Source organism: Bison bison, unplaced genomic scaffold (assembly GCF_000754665.1).
Source record: "Bison bison bison isolate TAMUID 2011002044 unplaced genomic scaffold, Bison_UMD1.0 scf7180017864153, whole genome shotgun sequence".
Taxonomy (NCBI): Eukaryota; Metazoa; Chordata; class Mammalia; order Artiodactyla; family Bovidae; genus Bison; species Bison bison.
The window spans coordinates 280,529-300,439 of record NW_011494725.1 but is presented as its reverse complement, the minus strand read 5'-3'; the positions used below and the strand labels follow the sequence as shown (position 1 = coordinate 300,439).

Here is a 19,911-nt window from a genome sequence, read left to right as displayed (position 1 = left end):
ATTTATCTTACACTTTTCTTCTTCTTGAGGGTTTTAATACAGCACCAACCCATCAGACCAAGCTCCTTCCACCATGGCTCCCAGCACGGACACTCGAGGTGGGGGACAGTTTTCCCTTTGGTGTTTGGCTGAAGCAGCGGAAGTATTATCAAAACAGCTTTGTGTCCTGATGGACCTCCCTTTGCCAGTCCTTTGTTTGAGGGATTTTCTTGGGGCTTTTGTCTGTGCCTGTCAGCAGTTTGCCGCCAGGTTTCTCCGGCGCCCCATGTGGGAGGTCTGTGGGAGGCAAGAAGGGCCTCCCTTCTTGTATGTGTATTTGTCTACCGAGAGCCAGGTACATTTTATAGGCCCAGTTCAAGTGCCCGCTACCCCATTTTCTTTTAAGTATCTTTCATCAGAAATGGCCTCTTCCTTACATACTTTTATCCTGTGTATTGTCTGTACGAGCCACATGGCTGGCTATAGCCTTACTTCCTAGTTATTTGTGTTTATGTTTTATCCACTGTTCCATCAGATAGCCAGCCTCTGGACCATATATCTTGGGTTCCTCCTTCCATCACACAGAATACTCACAGTAGGTACTCAATAGATACTACTTGCAGTAAGTAAAGAAGCTTTCAGTTCAAGGTTACTGGCTTCAAGTAAAATGATCGGCTTCCTTAGAGCCCAGTCTTTATTTATGAAGGTAAATCTGCTTTGTTGAAAACTAGCACTTTATAATCATCATTAGCTAGAATTAACAGAGAAAACCAACACAGGAATAAAACATTTTGTTTTCATCTTTAGTAAAAAAAATAATGGAAATGATGATTGTAGGGAATGATTCATTCAACTCACTTGGCTGGGCAATGCTTTTGAAGATAAGGTGAAAGATGGAATCTCCATATAGGGTCTCTCATCTCCAGAGACTGTACTTCTCATTCTGAGGATAAGCTTACAAGCATTAGACAAGGGGATCCAGGAGGAGAGCCGTCAGTTCGATCCATGTCCTACTGATGTTGGGGTTAAGAGCATCACTCATTTATAATAAAAGATCGCAACTACTTCAAATTACTACAATACTGACAAAGGAAATATATTCCCCTTACTCTTGCCAGAAAATATATGATCAATTATTGAGAAAAGAAATGGGAAGCTTCTTTTTCCAATAAGATGATGAGCTAGACATTCAAACATCTCTTGATATAAAGTCCCTTAAAAAGCTTGCTAGGACATATTTTTTTGGAATACACAACAAAAGAGTCGACAAGGAAGTGGCACCAAAATTCTCAAGCCCTAAAAATGAAGAGGAAGCTAAAACTCAAGGCTGGGCAAGTGAGACTGAAGCTGTGGTTGATTCAGGAGTGTTTGCCTCTTAGTTACCAAAAAAGTTTGGATTTTAAAGTCCACATGTGGGATAGCATAGAAGGCCTTGGGCCCATTCTAGATGGTAGGTGGAAACAAAGTCCATCACATTAAACAAACACACAAACAAAAACTAGATGGCACATCCTTTATCACAGGTGGGTCAGAAAAATCCCCTCACTGGAAGTGGAAGGAACGAAGGGAATTTGTCTGTCTTGTGCTTTGTGGGGAGGGGGAATCTTTACTGAAAATCTCCACTACTCACCCCCACACGCATGGCTGAAGAAACCCTATGCTGAGAAGTCAGCTTACAGTGGCCCACAGCCTGACCTAGTCAGACATAAATTTTCTGTGGAGGCATGCGTACAAGATCCCCCTCACTAAATGGAAGCTCACCATCCAAAATTATGAAACATGCGGAACCACCATGAAGGAGAGTCTGCAGAAGACACTGAGAACTGAACTGGACTCCACTGACACAGACTATAACATAAACGCATTTCAGATGGATAGAGAGATAAAAGAGGGAATCAAAATAACCGCATTTCAGATGGATAGAGAGATAAAAGAGGGAATCAAACATATGAGTGAGACACTGCTTCCGGTCAAGACAGAGAAGACCGCCCCTCTCTAGTCCACGCTCTGCAACCAAAACCCCTGCAGCATCGAAACCTAGGAAGACACTGGGAAGAGGTGAGGGGGCTGAGGGCCAGGCGAACGACAGGGCAGTGTTCCAGGAACACAGGCCATTTCTGATGAAAGATACTTAAAAGAAAATGGGGTAGCGGGCACTTGAACTGGGCCTATAAAATGTACCTGGCTCTCGGTAGACAAATACACATACAAGAAGGGAGGCCCTTCTTGCCTCCCACAGACCTCCCACATGGGGCGCCGGAGAAACCTGGCGGCAAACTGCTGACAGGCACAGACAAAAGCCCCAAGAAAATCCCTCAAACAAAGGACTGGCAAAGGGAGGTCCATCAGGACACAAAGCTGTTTTGATAATACTTCCGCTGCTTCAGCCAAACACCAAAGGGAAAACTGTCCCCCACCTCGAGTGTCCGTGCTGGGAGCCATGGTGGAAGGAGCTTGGTCTGATGGGTTGGTGCTGTATTAAAACCCTCAAGAAGAAGAAAAGTGTAAGATAAATTGCTGGTGGGTAGCTGCTATATAGCACAGGGAGCTCAGCTCGGTGCTCTATGACGACCTAAAGGGGTGGGATGGGGGTGGGAGGGAGGCCCAAGAGGGAAAGGATGTATGCATACTTATCGCTGATTCACACTATTATACAACAGAGGCTAACACAACATCATAAAGCAATTATTCTCCAATTAAAAAATTCAAAAATTAACTTAAAAAACAAATTACAGCTCACTCACACAGTGGGATTCTATACTGAAATAGGTAGAATTTTCAGAGTTGTCCACAATATATTAAGTGAAAGAAGAAAAAAAAAGCCATAAAACAAAATAATATGTAACGTGTCTGTGGTGTCTGTATGTACAATTATAGGGGACTGTTCACTTTCAACCAATACCAAAGCATATAAAATATGATTTTTATGATGAACATGTATTCTTTTTGTAAACAGCTAAAATTATAAAAACGACTTCCCTCTCAGGGAAAAAAATTACCACAGAAGGATATACCAGCAACAAATGATAACAAATAACCAAAACACTTCCACCATTAGGATTATACAAAGATGATAATACTTAAATCACAGTGCTGAAATTATGAGTGATTTTATCCTAGCTCTCATATTTTCTGTAAAAGGGTTATGTTAATTTTATATTTTAAAAAGTATGGTCTTAGAATTATAGTTCCCATGTCAACCTGCACCCTAAGAAGCAAAAGTAATGCCATAGGAGGCCAGGCTGAAATCAATTTACGTCTGAGGAAACCAAACAGCCTGAGAAGGTGTGGACGGGGCAAGACCAAGGGTACTCGCAGTAACCTCCTGCCGGGTCAGTCCTGGGTCTGCCCCGCTGCACCCACCAAATCCTGCTCCTTGCGCTTCCTTCCTGGTTGTGTCAGAATCACCCAACAGCCACATGTGGAGAATCAAAAACTCGACAGGATTGCATGGGTTAGTGAAACTTTGTATGGAGAGAAGCAACTTCAAGCAAAACAATCTGATCACTAGTAGACATGGACATACTATTGTTAAAAAACAAAATTCAAATGGGTAAATTTAAAGATCCGACTCTTCTTGTTCAGTGACTCAGGGATCCACGAGCATCTCACCTAGCAAATAGAAAGGAACGCTGAAGAGCTATACAAAGTGGAAGACTTTCATAAGCAGGAGGAGATACAACAGGAAAGCAAAGAGCAGAGAGTGGACTGTTTTAGGGAAGGTCACCTTCCTTTGGGGAACAGCAGAGTCTACCTGGTAGATTAACTCACCAGTACTGACCAGGTAATTCCAGACTGACTGGTTAAGATTACATTCCTGGAAGAGGTTGAAATTACAATTAGGTTATGTATGAATAAACTGTGGAAAATTCTTCAAGAGATGGGAATACCAGACCACCTTACCTGCCTCCTGAGAAATCTGTATGCAGGTTAAGAAGCAACAGGTAGAACTGCACATGGAACAATGGACTGTTTCCAAATTGGGAAAGGAGTACGTCTAGACTGTATATTGTCACCCTGCTTATTTAACTTCTATGCAGAGTACATCGTGAGAAATGCTGGGCTGGATGAAGCACAAGCTGGAATCAAGATTGCTGGGAGAAATATCAATAACCTCAGATATGCAGAAGACACCACCCTTATGGCAGAAAGTGAAGAGGAACTAAAGATCCTCTTGGTGAAAGTGAAAGAAGAGAGTGAAAAAGTTGGCTTAAAACTCAACATTCAGAAAATGAAGATCATGGCATGCGGTCCCATCACTTCATGGCAAACAAATGGGGAAACAATGGAAACAGTGACAGACTTGATTCTCTTGGGCTCCAAAATCACTGCAGATGGTGACTGCAGCCATGAAATTCAAAGACACTTGCTCCTTAGAAGAAAAGCTATGACCAACCTAGACACCATATTAAAAAGCAGAGATATTACTTTGCCAACAAAGGTCCATCTAGTCAAAGCTACGGTTTTTTCCAGTAGTCATGTACGGATGTGAGAGTTGGACCATAAAGAAGGCTGAGCGCCAAAGAATTGATGCTTTTGAACTGTGGTGTTGGAGAAGACTCTTGAGAGTCCCTTGGACTGCAAGGAGATCAAACCAGTCAATCCTAAGGGAAATCAATCCTGAATACTCATTGGAAGGACTGATGCTGAAGCTGAAGCTCCAATAAAGTATTGGCCACCTGATGCGAAGAACTGACATTGGAAAAGACCCTGATGCTGGGAAAGATTGAAGGCAGGAAGAGAAGGGGATGACAGAGGAAGAGATGGTTGGATGGCATCACTGACTTGATGGACATGAGTTTGAGCAAACTCCAGGAGTTGGTGATGGACAGGGAAGCCTGGCATACTGCAATCCATGGGGTCACAAACAATCAGATATGACTCAGCAACTGAACTGAACTGACTGAGTCTTTGTGAAATGACATGGGCTTAGAATGAGTGACTTCATTTTGGGCCTGTTGTCACTTTTTTAAAAACAAAAGATTTTAAATGCCTACAAGTAGGATTGAATGCCATCACAATGAAAGATGCAATTATTGGATCAGAATGAGTTAATGCAAACCACTATTTGCAAAAAGTTTTCAAATAGAACATTGATCTTATAAGATGCTCTTTAAGGTAAAGGATTCTGGGATCAAATAAATATGGAATGCACTGCTTTCTCATAGCTTTTCTTAGAGTCAGAACACACAAAAGCATCTTGAAGGCACTTAAAAGTCCTGCCATGGGGAAATCAGTTGAACTGTGTTTAACTCAGTATCTCTGAGTTAAATTAGATCCCATGAAATCCCATTTTGGGGGATCTGACCCTGTGGGAAACCATTCTTGGAGAAATGCTGGTCTAGAGGGTGATGACAGTCAAGACATGAGGCTGAAAGGTAGGACCTCAGAGAGCATAGTTTCTTCCTGGAGCCCAGCAGATGCATGGAGTTATTGGGGGAAAGCCCAGGGTTATGTCTGCTGACCTCTTTGATCACATGTATACACTTCTGTAGAGATCTCACGCCAGACAGGAGAGAGCCCACATGGGAAGAAGTCAGTTTACACTGGTACATTTTTGCACATTCCCAGTGTACAAACCCTTCCAAACCTTTCAGATCTTATGCTTTCTTCTACATTTTAGGACTTTTAAAAATCTAGAATTTGATCATACCACGTGGATGATTTTTAAGAGGGATAGTGAAATGTCTAGCCCTTTTGCAAATATTGGGTTGGCCAAAAAGTTCACTAGGGTTTAACAAAGAAAAGATGAGTTTCAACATGCTTCACACAAACATGTACCTTCTTTGTACCAACTACCATCAAGTTAAATAGACATCTAAAGATGGCATTTACTTTAATAGCCCTGTTCAGTATTTTGTTTCCCTCTGGACTCCCAGGCCTGAGTTTTTGAATACTCAGTAGTCGAAGCGGGTCAACTTAGCCCTAATTGTGTTTGTTAAACACTTCTTCCATGGCTATTACTTTAAGTGATAATATTAAAGATGCAACATTTGTTATTCCTCTCATTGCTAATTTACCCATCAAATAACACAGATGAACTGTTATTTCTTGCTTCTTTCTTTTCCTCTCTGTGATGCTATAGCTCAAGGAAGGGGCTCCTTGGAGGAGAAGCACTGAATAAACAAAGATGCTGCACGTCATCTCCCTGTGAGAAGGGAGAAAATGATGGCCCTTTGAGACAGAACGGATTTGTCTAAGGAAAGTGATAAGTTAACAAGCAGTAGACGATGGCCTAGCACTCTGGAAGATGTTGTGGATAAGAAACACCACTAACCAACCAGAAAGGATTTCTTTGGGGATTTTACGACTGGGTTTTTACATACTATGGTGTGATTTAGTTACTTCCCTAAGAAGGGCAGACTGCTTTTATCAGATAAGTTTATTCCCTCATCTAAAGCCAAAATAAAGGTATGTCCCAATATTCTTGATAAAAATTTTTGTTGTTGTTCAGTCACTAAATCATGTCCAACTCTTGGCGATCTGGTGGACTGCAGCACGCCAGGCTTCCCTGTTCTTCACTGTCTCCTGGAGTTTGCTCAGATTCATATCCTTAAGTCGGTAATGCTATCTAACCATTTTGTCCTCTGCTGCCCCCTTCTCCTTTTGCCTTCAATCTTTCCAAGCTTTTCAGGGTCTTTTACACTGAGTCAGCTCTTTGCATCAGGTGCCAAAGTACTGGAGCTTCAGCTTCAGCATCAGTCCTTCCAATGAGTATTCAAGGTTGATTTCCTTTAGGATAGACTGGTTTGATTTCCTTGTAGTCCAAGGGACTCTCAAGAGTCTTCTTCAACACTACAGTTCGGAAGCATCAATTCTTTGGCACTCAGCCATCTTTATGGTCCAATTCTCACATTCATATGTGACTACTGGAAAAAACATAACTTTGACTAGGTGGACCTTCATTGGCAAAGTGATGTCTCTGCTTTTTAATACACTGTCTAGCTTTGTCATAGCTTTCCTTCTAAGGAGCAAGCGTCTTTTAATTTCGTGGTGACAGTCACCATCCACAGTGATTTTGGAGCCCAAGAAAAGAAAATCTGTCACTGTTTCCACTTTTTCCCCATTTATTTTCCATGAAGTGATGGGATTGGATGCCATGATTTTAGTTTTTCAAATGCTGAGTTTCAAGCCAGCTTCTTCACTCTTCTCTTTCACCTTCATCAAGAGTCTGTTTAGTTCCTCTTCACTTTCTGCCATTAGAGTGGTATCATCTGCATATATGAAGTTATTGATATTTCTCCCAGCAATCTTGATTCTAGTTTGTGCTTCATCCAGCCCAGAATTTCACATGATGTACTCTGCATATAAGTTAAATAAACAGGGTGACGATATACAGCCTTGACTGTATATCGCAGTTTTGAACCAGTTTGCTGTTCCATATCCTGTTCTAACTGTTGTCTCTTGACCCACACACAGGTTTCTCAGGAGACAGGTAAGGTGGTCTGATAAAAATCCTATTTCCTAATTTAAGAACTTGGGCAATATGTAACAAAGGACTTTTTAAAAATCTATACCCTTTGATACAGCAATCCTACTGCAAGAAATTTCTCCTCAAGAAATAACTAGATTTTGGTCAAAGATTTTTATTCAAGGAAGTTCATTTCAGTGTTATTTATAGTAGAGAAAGTTGGGAGCATCATTTATGTTCAACAGGAAAGGAATGATTAACTAAATTATAGTATATTCACATGTGGGAATTTTGGGCAGTCATTACAAAATCCAATTTCCAAGGATTATTTAATGACATTGGAAATGTTCTTACTATAATGTTAAGTAATGAAAGCAGGACACTGGTGGGAATACAAAATGCACAACTTCTATGGAGGGAAGTTTGGCAATCTCGATTATAATTTCATGCACATTAACCCTCTGACCTGGCAATTTTACTTCCAGAAGCCTTCCCCAAAGATACACTGAAAAACACACCAAGTGATATATGTGCGTACCATTCCTCACTGCAACGTTATTTATAATAGCAAAGAGTAGGAATAGCCAAGTGCCCATCAGTAAGTGAGTGGGATAAACTATCATATGAACAAGATGGAACACGTGCAGCTACAATGGGAAGGAGAACTTTCTGGACTTATTTGGAAGGATCTCCAACATTTTGTTATGGAAAAAATCAAAGTACAGGACAATTTCTATAATATGCCACCTTTCACGTAAGTAAATCAAGTTCAGTTATTTTACGGTTTTCTTAAAAAAAAACACAAAAACTCAAGAGTTTATTTGTGGAGGATGTGACAGTTTGTCTCTATGCAATTAATGTCTGTCATTCCTCCCATTAACCCAGTGAGTCTCAACTAGAGATGATTTTGCTCCCCGGGAACACCTGACAAAGTCTGTGGACATACTTTGCTTGTCACAACTGGGGGTGGCGCCACTAGCCTCTGGTGGGGAGAGACCAAGGACACTGCTCCGCATGGCAAAGTGCACAGGAGGCCCCACAGCAGGGTTATCTGGCCCCAAATGTCAGGGCGCTCTTCATCTTAGTTATGTCAGGTCCGTATCATTTTCTTTATAAAAATACTACTTTTATGATAGTACTGGTAATACTACTGAAAATTCTGTTATAGACACAAATATAAAATATATCTACATATTCAGTTCAGTTCAGTTCAGTTCAGTCACTCAGTCGTATCCGACTCTTTGTGACCCCATGAATCGCAGCACGTCAGGCCTCCCTGTCCATCACCAACTCCCGGAGTTCACTCAGACTCACGTCCATCGAGTCAGTGATGCCATCCAGCCATCTCATCCTCTGTCGTCCCCTTCTCCTCCTGCCCACAACCCCTCCCAGCATCAGAGTCTTTTCCAGTGAGTCAACTCTTCGCATGAGGTGGCCAAAGTACTGGAGTTTCAGCTTTAGCATCATTCCTTCCAAAGAAATCCCAGGGCTGATCTCCTTCAGAATGGACTGGTTGGATCTCCTTGCAGTCCAAGGGACTCTCAAGAGTCTTCTCCAACACCACAGTTCAAAAGCATCAATTCTTCAGCGCTCAGCCTTCTTCACAGTCCAACTCTCACATCCATACATGACCACTGGAAAAACCATAGCCTTGACTAGACGTATCTTTGTTGGCAAAGTATGTATCTGCTTTTCAATATTAGGATAAAGTGAATAGTAATTATACCAGTGTTAAGAACTAAAATTTTCACAAAGAAAAGACACAAATATAAAATCAACTAATTTAACTAAAAACCTTGTAATCTTAAATTTGAATGGAAAATACTAGTACGAACTCATTATTTGCCCCCTTTCGACACTAGGTATCTATTTCTTAGCTCTACTCAATCAAAAGGCTACGAATCAATGATAATCCAGTAGCAAGGAACACCCATAACTGTGGGACTATGATCTTTAAACAGTACTTTTCAGTGAAGGGAACCAGGGCTCTGTGAATCAATGGTTGATTCCAAGTCTGTAGCAGAATATTAAAATTAAGCCTGGGTCATCTTGTGAAAATGACAAAGAAACTTGGCTTTGCCACACCTAACAGCAGGGAAGACTAAGAAGCAGAATTCAGAAATTGGGGTTCTATTATTACATTAGAAGGATGAAGTAAATATTGGGAGGCAGTTCTCAATCTCTACCACAGAGGTATGGGACTGACAAATTACCCTTGGATTTGCACTGCCCAATACAGTAGCTACCAACCACATGTGGCTATTGGGCGCTTGAAATGTGGCTAGTCCAAACTGGAACAGGCCATAAGTGTAAAGTATACACTGGATTTCAAAGATTTCATATGAAAAAAATGTAAAATATCACAATAATTTTATATTGATTATATATGGAAATAATATTTTAGATATACTGGGTTAAATAAAACATGTTAACAAAATTGTATTTTATCTGTTTCTTTTGCTATTTTTTAATATGGCTACTAGACTTTTTTTAAGTCTGTATTTCTAATAGATAGAACTAGTGCCAAAAAAATGGTCACAGTGTCTTCTGAAAGACTTGGGGCTTAGGAAATAGGATAGCCATGGGAAGTTTAGCAAGGGCATGAAGAGATAGAGAGGAACAAAAAAATTCAGAGATGGAAGGAGGGAGGGAAGACAGACTAGTGGCCAAAGAATGGAGAAAATATCTACAAATCATATATCTGATACATGACAAAACAAATCTTATAACTCAATAACTTAAAAATGGACAAAGGATTTGAAAAGACATCTCACCAAAGACGATATGCTATCATCAGTCACCATGAAAAGCAAAGCAAAGAGAGGAGACGGCACTTCTCATCCTAGGATGACTACAATCAAAATGACAATAACAAGTGTTGATGAGGATGTGGTGAAACTGGAAGCTTAGTGCATGGCTAGTAGGAGTGTACTCTTGCCTGGGTAGGAGGCAGCCTGGTGCACTGAAGTCCATGGGGTCGTTAGGAGCTGGACATGACTGAGCGACTTCACTTTCACTTTTCACTTTCATGTTTTGGAGAAGGAAATGGCAACCCACTCCAGTGTTCTTGCCTGGAGAATCCCAGGGGTGGGGGAGCCTGGTGGGCTGCTATCTATGGGGTCGCACAGAGTTGGACATGACTGACGCAACTTAGCAGCAGCAGCAGCAGCAGCAGCAGTAGGAGTATAAAATGGTGCAGCCACTTTTGAAAACAGATTGGTCATTCTTCAAGTAAATATGCATGTGTGTACTTAGCCACTCAGTCGTGTCAGCCTCTTTGCAACCCAATGGCCTGTAGCCCACCAGGCTCCTCTGTTCATGGGATTGTCCAGACAAGAATACTGGAGTGGGTTGCCATGCCCTCCTCCAGGGGATCTTCTCAACCCAGGGATCGAACCTAGGTCTCTCTCACATTGCATGAGGATTCTTTACCAGGTAAGCTACCCGGGAAGCCCAATCAAACATAGAGTTACCATAATAATTCCACTCATATTAATAGGTAAAAAAGTAGGCAAATCTATAGAAACAGAAAATAGGTAGGTGGTTGCTTAGTGCTGGGAGTGGGAGATGGGGATGATTGCTAATGGGTATAGGGTTTCTTTTGGGGTAAAGAAAAATGTTCTAAAATTAATTGTAGTGATGGTTGTACAACCACATAAATATAAATATATCTAAAACCATTGAGTTATACACATTAAATGGGTAAAGTGTATGGTATGTGAGTTATATATCAATAAAACTTTTAAAAAAACAAATGATGTTATACCAAACAAGGCATGAGATCGGAGAGAGAGAGAAAGAGACAGGGAGACAGGACTCATCAGTTACCTGGAGGTTGCCAGGGCACAACACATGACTCTAAATATTAAAGAGAAAGAATTCTGCTTTTTTAGGATGAACTACATTTCAGGGTTATCAAATAACCCTATTGGATGGGGGAAAGTTCTATCGTAGAGAATAATTCCAGCTATCAATCAGAAGGCATGACAGAATCACACTTCTAGTGAAATAAGCGATTCAGGCAAAGATATCAACGGATGCTTCAACCACTGATGGGAACTACACAGCGGAGGAACCTGGCTGACACACCTCAGCCCACGGGTCAACCTTGGTATAACCAAAGGTGGGACGACAGGGTGTTATATACGGCTGCATACGATGCAATGTCATATACTCAGCATCACCTACGAAGTATGTCCACCCCAGAATTCCACTGGTCCTGAATCAAATCTAATCAATCCAACCTTTAGTCTAGAGTAATGTTAAGGGTAAGGAAAACTAGCTAAACAGTACCATGAGGATACAATGAGCCACATCCAGAAAGTTTAGGCTCTGTAGGACAACCTCTCTAGCAATCAAGTCAATAGCAAGTGGGGAAGGGGTGGGGGAAGAAAGAGTGTGTTCTAGATTAAAAGATACGTAAGAGAACAGCCAATTACAAAATGCAAATTTTGTTTGGTTACCAGTTCAGTAAACCAACTGTACAAAGATATTTTTGGAATAGTACGGGAAATCTGAATATAAACTGGGTATTAGATGATATTGAGCAATTATTGTTAATTTTGTTGGGGTTGATAATGACATTGTGATAATGTAAGAAAATGTCCTTATTTTTTAAGATGTAAGCTGAAGTATACATATGTGAGCAATAACATGAGAATCTGGGATATAGTTTAAGATATTGCAGCAAAACAAGAGAGAAGGTAGAAATAGATTAAAATCAATTGGGCCAGATGCTAGTTTCTGAAACTGGAAAATGTTGAGTTCTTTGTACTCTCATCTTTAGTGTTTGTCAAAAATTTTTCATCATAAAAAGTTTTTTAAACCCAGCAACGTTCAAGAGTGGGTAGGACAGTTCCCAGGTATGCGGTAGGGTTGCAATCTGTGATGTCAAGGAATTCAAGCTTAAAAACATACGTATTTGCCATTTGACATGATGGACCTTCACTTTTTTCATGATGAGAGGTAATTCTTTCAGAAAAGCCCTTCTGAGCTTCTTTATTTGTGATTGCTTGCCAGCTTTTTATTTTTCCTCTCTGAACCATTTTATTTGAGTTTACCAAAGACTGGTTGCCCAAGGGAAACCGTGGAAGCACCATAACCTCCCAGTGAAGCCCTAGGTTTCGCTGGGAGTGAAGGCTCTCCACGCCTCCCTGGCAGGCACAGCCCTTTCCAGAGCCATGCACGAAGCTGTCCAGTTGTCACCCACCCTCCTCAGCCGGCTCTCACAGGCCCCCCGGGACATAAGAAAAGAGATGATGATCAACCCTGTTTCAAACAGGTGAAGGAATGGAGATTCTCTCTCTAAAGGATTCTCCATGCCTAAATGATAGCTCTCTGATTTCAACTTCAACATTGTGTATAAAAACCTTTCTCCTCACAATGTAAAATGCTGATCACCTTAGCACATCAGAAAAGTCATAAATTTGAGAAGTGGCGAAGTTGGGTTGAAGTTATAAATATAGTTAAAATAACAGACTCCACACAAACATCCTTCTCTCTCTCCAGTGACTTCTTCAGGAGGCTAGATGATCAGCGTGTACAAACAAAAGCATTGCATCTTTGAATATAGAAACAGAAATGGACGAAGTACGGGAAGGGAGAGGGTGTGGCTAGTTCAAGCTCTGTTGCAAATCGGCTGTTGACTTTGGGTGGATTGACCTCCCTTGACCTTGGCCTCCTTTGAAAATAGCAAGAGCAGCCTTTCCTTATTGTCTCCTGTCTCACCTGTAGCTCAAAACAATGTGAACATATTCTTGAGAACTATAAAGGGATTATAATTATTTTTTTAAATATTCTCTCCAAGTCGAAATTATTTTTCTCTAGTCAACATCTCTTATTTCCCAATTCTACTTCTAGAATTGTTCTTATATCACTCTGGGATAGTTTGAATAACAGACTCTCTGAGTAGATTATAGTTTCAATTAGAGATTATTTAGCTTCATATTTACTGCACAATATTAAAGATTTTCCTCATAACTCAAAAAGAGTTTAAATTTAACACTGTTAAAATCCAAACATATTATTTCTGGAATATTCTTGAGTCCTGGAGACTTTAGTATTTTATGGTTCTCTGCCAAAGCTCTGCTTAAACACAGTAAATAATTTGGCTCAGAATGTCCATTTTAAATAGTCAGTGGTAGCCCTGACCTATGTTCCTTCAGTTCAGGCAAATTCTTTCACAATCCAAGTAGCAAGGATTGAGGACTTGGTCCAGGAGAGCCTTCAGCTTAACCTTCCAGGGCTGGAACCAAACAAGGAGACTTTGCCTGAAGCGATCAATATGATATCCGCACCGGCTCAGTGGCTCCTGAAAATGCATTCAGAATGTGCTCTCTGGATCTCTTACCACGGCAGGTTGGAGGCTGCTAAGACAAACACGAGATCCTCGGAACGAGCCAGCCCGTCCATCTGCACCAGAAGCTCCGTCTTCATCCTCAGGCTGCCTTCATGCTCTCCCCTAGAGAAAGACGAGGAGGTGAGGCGCTCCCAGGAGGCAGAGTCTTTGCTTCCGCTCACAGTAGGGACGCGGAGACTGCAGACTGAGTTCCCCTCGGACAATAACCCCTGCCCTGCCACGTCCTCAGGAGCTGCTCACCCCAAGGCTGGAGGAAATGAGCAGTTGGAACTCTTTTCAAACAGTACCAGAAAGGAAGTAAATGAATATAATGAAGATACCGAAAAGAAAACCAAAGGTTGGCAATGAACCGGAAAGTAACAGAGGGAGACCATGGAACTAGTAGATTTAAAAAAGGCAGCCCGGCTGTACCGACCTGCAGTGTATCTACCCTTTAAAAAAAAAAAAAAAAAGCTTCATTGAGAATAATCATTTTCATTTATACAACAGGCATGAGAGTATATTACACACATTATTGTTTAGTGTAATCTATGGATATAAACTGTCCAAGAAGAGAGATGAGCTACAACACAATCTGTTTCCTTCTCTTCTAATAAGAGACGAGAGAACGACAGGGAAACTAGGCTTTCCGTGCACAGCATGGAAAACGGGTTAGAGGGCGTTTTCTGTGCAAATTCACCCTCCAGTGTCCCCACCACCCCCACTGCCTGAGGCCATCCTCAGGACACCAGAGGACCTGCACAATCGAAATGGCTCTAAGCCTGGCCGACTCCAGCAAGCTCTCATGTAGATCAAGTTAAAGGACAATAAAAGGCCTTTCTAGCACAAGACAACCCTCAGGGTCTCATCTCATCTCTGCACATACATGCTGGCAGTCCAAATTAGACTTCTTGGATTTTTTTAGGAACTGTGCCCCTTTCTACCTCAGAGGAAAGCCAGTCTCACGGTAGAGTTATATATTTATCTAGTATTAACACATAATTTGGAGAAGGCAATGGCACCCCACTCCAGTACTCTTGCCTGGAAAATCCCATGGACAGAGGTGCCTGGTAGGCGGCAGTCCATGGGGTTGCACAGAGTCAGACACGACTGAGCGACTTCACGTTCACTTTTCACTTTCATGCATTGGAGAAGGAAATGGCAACCCACTCCAGTGTTCTTGCCTGGAGAATCCCAAGGACAGGGAAGCCTGGTGGGCTGCTGTCTATGGGGTTGCACAGAGTCGGACACGACTGAAGTGACTTAGCAGCAACACATAATTACTACTCTTTTAACATAATATGACCCCCAAAGTCTTCAGAGCACCTGCCCTCGTTCCCTGATCCTTTGAAGCCTCCAGTTTTAGTATTTAACTTCCAGAGGAGGAAACTGACATGCTCAATATAGAGGAAGAGTTTCCAAATCAGCTCAGTCACAGCTGTGGGGAACCCTGGGGACGGAGGCAGACAGACTGCATATAAGGGTGAGAGTCACTGCGGAAGGCGGGCTGCGTGCGTGGGGCCGTGCAGACGAGTGCCATTAGGGCACTCCAGTGGGGTCCTCGCTAGGCCCCGCCGCAGCTGCCTCTCCCGTCGGGCCCCTTTGGAGGGACAGAGCACCCAGTCCAGGGCTGACTAGCACCCTGTAAGCCATAGAAATAGTCGCAGCGTGAGCATCCTGGGTACATCTTGATGGCTGTTTCTCTCTACTGGGGAAATGGTTCTTCATAAGTAAAATTTCATAAATTAAATTCTAGTTATACTTCCAACAAGATAATTATTTGCTTTTTATTACTATCAATTTTGTCTTGATGACAGACCATTGGAGGCTATCAATAAATGCAGCTGTGTTGAGATTTCCCTGAGACCTGTTTTTTCAAGCCAGGGATACCAAGATTAGTAAAACGTTTCAAAAGAAAATAACTCTTAAAACACCACTCACACACACACACACAGGGAGAGCCTCATTACAGTCTGAGATGTGGGCTTTCTGGCTGGGGACCCTAGTGGACACTTAATCTTTAGAGATAACGTGTGTGACATGTTCACAATCGGTCAGGCTGAGCCGCAGTCTGGTGTCACAGAGAAGCGGTGACTTCCCCAGCCTCACACACCTTATCAAGGGCCTCCTCTCCAGACTCGGCCCTGGGCAGCCCCGCTCCCCACAGGCAGCCCCTCTGGCTCCAGAGGAGGCTCTTACAGGCAGCTATTTTGAGCTAGCAGAACGGTTATGGCGGCCTGGGATCAGGGGCTAGATGATCTTTGGGCCTGAAAACCACTCTGTGGGGAAGGGGGGAAGGGAGGAGGACATTTCCTCCGGTTATAAAAACTACTTAAATCAGCTATTCAGTTAACAGGATCTAATTTAAAGACCTTTCCGTGTGTCTGCAGAAAATTTGTGGGCTTATTAATAGGCTCATTCTGCTGGTAAATGTCGATGGGCTTCCGACCATCAAACACACTTACAGGAGGGGAAAAGTGAGGACCAAAAAAACCCCCGGTCTGTTACCCAGGAGCCGTGCCTCTCTGGCTCATCACTGACTCCAGCTCGTCCAGGAAGATGGTGGAGGGGGCGTGATAGCGGGCAAGTTCAAATAACACCTGGGTGGGAGAAAACCAACATGTTCAAATCCATATACTTAAAGTTCTCAGATGGCCCCAGAGATGAAAAGATTAGGATGGCTGTAATATTAAGCATCTGTGCTGCACTTTAGCTCACACCAACCTTATAATCATTAGTTATTTCTCCCTAGCACTACCCCATGGGGTTGGATGGTCCAATTATTTGCATCTATCAGCTGATAAAATGAGAGCCAGAGAGAGTAAGTGGTGAGCTCAAGGTTACTAATTATAAGTGGGAGAGCTTAAGGTAAAACTCAGTTCCTGAACTTCCAGTCAGTTAGTTAATCCTTGAGACCCCCTGCCAATGACGTGTTCTATATGGACACAAAGCCGTAGAAGATATAAAATCATGTAACAATTTTTTTTGCTTAACATTTAGGGACAATAAGAAGGTTATTCTCGAAAGAAAGAACTGCAGAAAAAAAATAGAGTTCCAGTTGTGAGTAACAGGGCTGAAGAATTCTGCCCTTTTCTGCTCCCCAAATTACTCCCCAGGACCCCCCACACTGCTGTTTGGTAGGCTCAGGTACTTCGAGGCAATTCCCGATTGAATAAAATGTTCCACTCCAGAGTAAAATATTATAGACTGAACAGGAACGGTAAAACAACCAGCAAAAGAACAGACGTACAAAAACAAACTCAAGAGCTCTAGAGGGAGATGTGGTGGTGAGGAAAGGAGTATAAGAAACTATACCTTTTTTCAAAAAACCCTGAAACTGATCGCTTGAGCACCATATACAGTTTTTCCCTGGTTGATCAGAGAAAGCATTAGAGATTTAGAAAAGAATAGATGTTCTTAAATAGGCATAGGGGATTTATTCTCCATGTCAATTAGCACTAGCAAACCATCACAGATAAAGAAGAGGGGAAGGGCTCAGAAGAGGCCAGACTGTGGTTTTCGTAGTAGTAGCCAGTCGTCTTTTCAGGCCTCGCTGTCACTGAATGGGCACAGCCTCACCTTCACCACTGCTGTGTGTGTGGTCCCTGCCTGTTTATGTGTGTGCGTGCTAAGTCGCTTCAGTTGTGTCCAACTCTTTGCAACGCTATGGACCATAGCCTGCCAGGCTCCTCTGTCCATGGGATTCTCCAGGCAAGAATACTGGAGTGGGTCGCCATTCCCTTCTCCAGGGGATCTTCCCAACCCAGGGATTGAACCCACGTCTCTTATGTCTCCTTCACTGACAGATGGGTTCTTTACCGCTAGCGCCCCTTCCATGCTCATATGCACTAGTGTTTTCCTTTCACAGAATCCTATTTTATGTGGCCAGGACAACTGGCTCAGCCCAAGGAGCTTCCAAGAACAGTGTCAATGCTGGGACACTCATCACAAATGCTCTTTAGACAGACAACAGAGACCACCTCATTAGAGGCAGGTAATCTCTCTTCCTGTCACAAATAGAAAAGTTCAAATAGACCTGATACTAAGGATAATTACAGCAGCAGCAACCTACCCAATAAAAAATGGACTCTTTTGGAACCATACACATTTTAAGGACTCCCCAAATTGCAGAGAGGCCATCAGGTTCAATAAGACCAAACATCCCATTGGAAGGAGAACCACATTTGAAGCCCACGTCTCCACGTGGACCACTACTCTCCCATGGCCAGAGAACATGAGGAATCCTGGGTAAGCACTCGGGAAGCATTAGTCTAAAATTTTTCAGAAGTACTTGGAGGAAGTTAAATCATGCAATGGGGTGGGGCATGGCGGTGAAACATTGAAAGATGTAAGCACCAACAGGTGTGTGCATTTGCTAAAGAGACCACTCAACTACTCAATAGCATCAACTCCTCAGAGGCCTAAACATTAGGAGGGAAGGGAGCAACAAAAGGGTTCCCTATAAATAACTCCTTAATTGGAGTAGAAAGAGAAGCAAATGGTAGGAAAGCATCTCTGCTTTAGGTGAAGGTCTTGAGGGGCTTTCTTTATCTGAAAGCTTCACAATGAGAATCTTGAGAGCATGACCAAGATTTGCCAGGTGTGGCTCTTTCCAGGAGCTCAGAAAATAGAGGAATTTCAGAAAGCACAGACAATAGGTTCCTTCCAGGTCGTGTGATTGTGTGCACACCTAGTTGTTGGGTCATGTCCGACTCTTTGTGACCCTATGGACCATAGCCCGCCAGGCTCCTCTGTCCAAGGAATTTTCCAGGCAAGAATACTGGGATGTGTAGCCCTTTCCTTCTCTAGGATCTTCTCCACCCAGGGATCGAACCAGGGTCTCTTGCATCTCCTGCACTACAAGCTGACTCTGTTTTCCTTTTGAATTATTTTTAATATCCAAAATAAAAATGTATTTCACAGAAAGAAATATGAATATCTTCTAAACCTATAAAAAGATGTTCAAATTCATTCAGAATGCAAGAAATGCAAATCTGAGCACTGAAATATTACTTTCACTATCAGACTGGCAAAGACTTTTACATCTGGGTGCTACGTGGTGCTGGCTGTGGAAACCAACACACACGCACTGACGAGAGTGTAAGGGGTGCAGCCCTGTCGGCAGGGAATTTGTCAATCAGTGGTTTTCCTTCCTTCTGATCCAGTGACTCTACTTCAAAAAAACTGTCCTACACTACACCACGTGCAGACAGGAGCAGAGAGAGCTTTCTTCATAATAGCAAGAGACTGGGAGCAACGTAAATGTCCACTGAGAAAAGGCTGATTAAACACATTTTGCTTTCAACCATGCAATGAAATGTCATGCAGACATATAAAAACCATGTTAGGTCTGTCTATAAAACTGTAGAGCAATATCCAAGTTACACTGTTAAGTGAGAAGAAAAATCACAAGGTACAGAAGAGCATATGTACTGTGTTCCTACTTGTATTTTAAAAGGAAGGGAAAACAGAGATATGGTTGTTGAGGTTAATGTAAATATAAAAAAATGCTCTGGAAAGCTGTACCAGCAACTGTTATGGTTTCCTCTGGAAAGATAGCTCAGGCGTCTTTTTACTATCAATATTGTTTTAAAGACAACTTTTAAAATGTTTGGTAAAGGAAAGGGGAGAAATTGAGGGTGGAATTCTTTCCTCATTCTCAGAAGTCTTCCTGAAGCAGAGGAAAATTGGAGTTAAATAAAACGCTCCCAGAGAATGGAGCATTCTAGGTAAATGACTTTTCTGGCTGTTCAACACTGAACAAGAAAATCCATATTCATAAACACCTGAATTTTTTCTTCTGCTTAGGTGAGTCCTGTCCAAGGAATCTGATGGAATCTTTTCTCTGAACACCTTACAGTGTTTTTTGCTCACTGATTTGAAGCTGATTCTGAGGGCACCTTGTAAGTTTTACTGTTCCTCAGCCCATAGAAATGGAATGTTAAAAAGAAGTCTTCAGGCTGATAACAATTCTAGTTAGTTGGATTTAAGCTAATTGAAATCTAGCTAACTAGAATCAAACAAAACCCATAAATTTAGGAGCATTAAATTTAAATCCCATCTGGCACTGTTAGACTCCAGATGAAGAACAATGAAACAGAAGATGTCAACATAGATTTCCAAAAATTACAATGTGATACGGGTGATAAAAGTTTATAAAAATATACACTTGTGAAGTAACTTG

The 19,911-nt window shown here is 42.0% G+C and overlaps 1 protein-coding gene across 1 annotated transcript in view; it reads right to left on the bottom strand.

Moving 5' to 3' along the window:
• KATNAL2 (katanin p60 subunit A-like 2) overlaps nt 1–19,911 on the bottom strand; it is a 110,837-nt gene that overhangs the window by 7,396 nt on the left and 83,530 nt on the right. Inside the window, exons 12-13 of the mRNA XM_010840958.1 lie at nt 16,236–16,327; nt 13,740–13,850 (exon numbers count right to left, since the gene is read on the bottom strand). Coding sequence (XP_010839260.1) covers nt 13,740–13,850; nt 16,236–16,327 — 203 coding nt within the window. The remainder of the gene's footprint in view (nt 1–13,739; nt 13,851–16,235; nt 16,328–19,911) is intronic.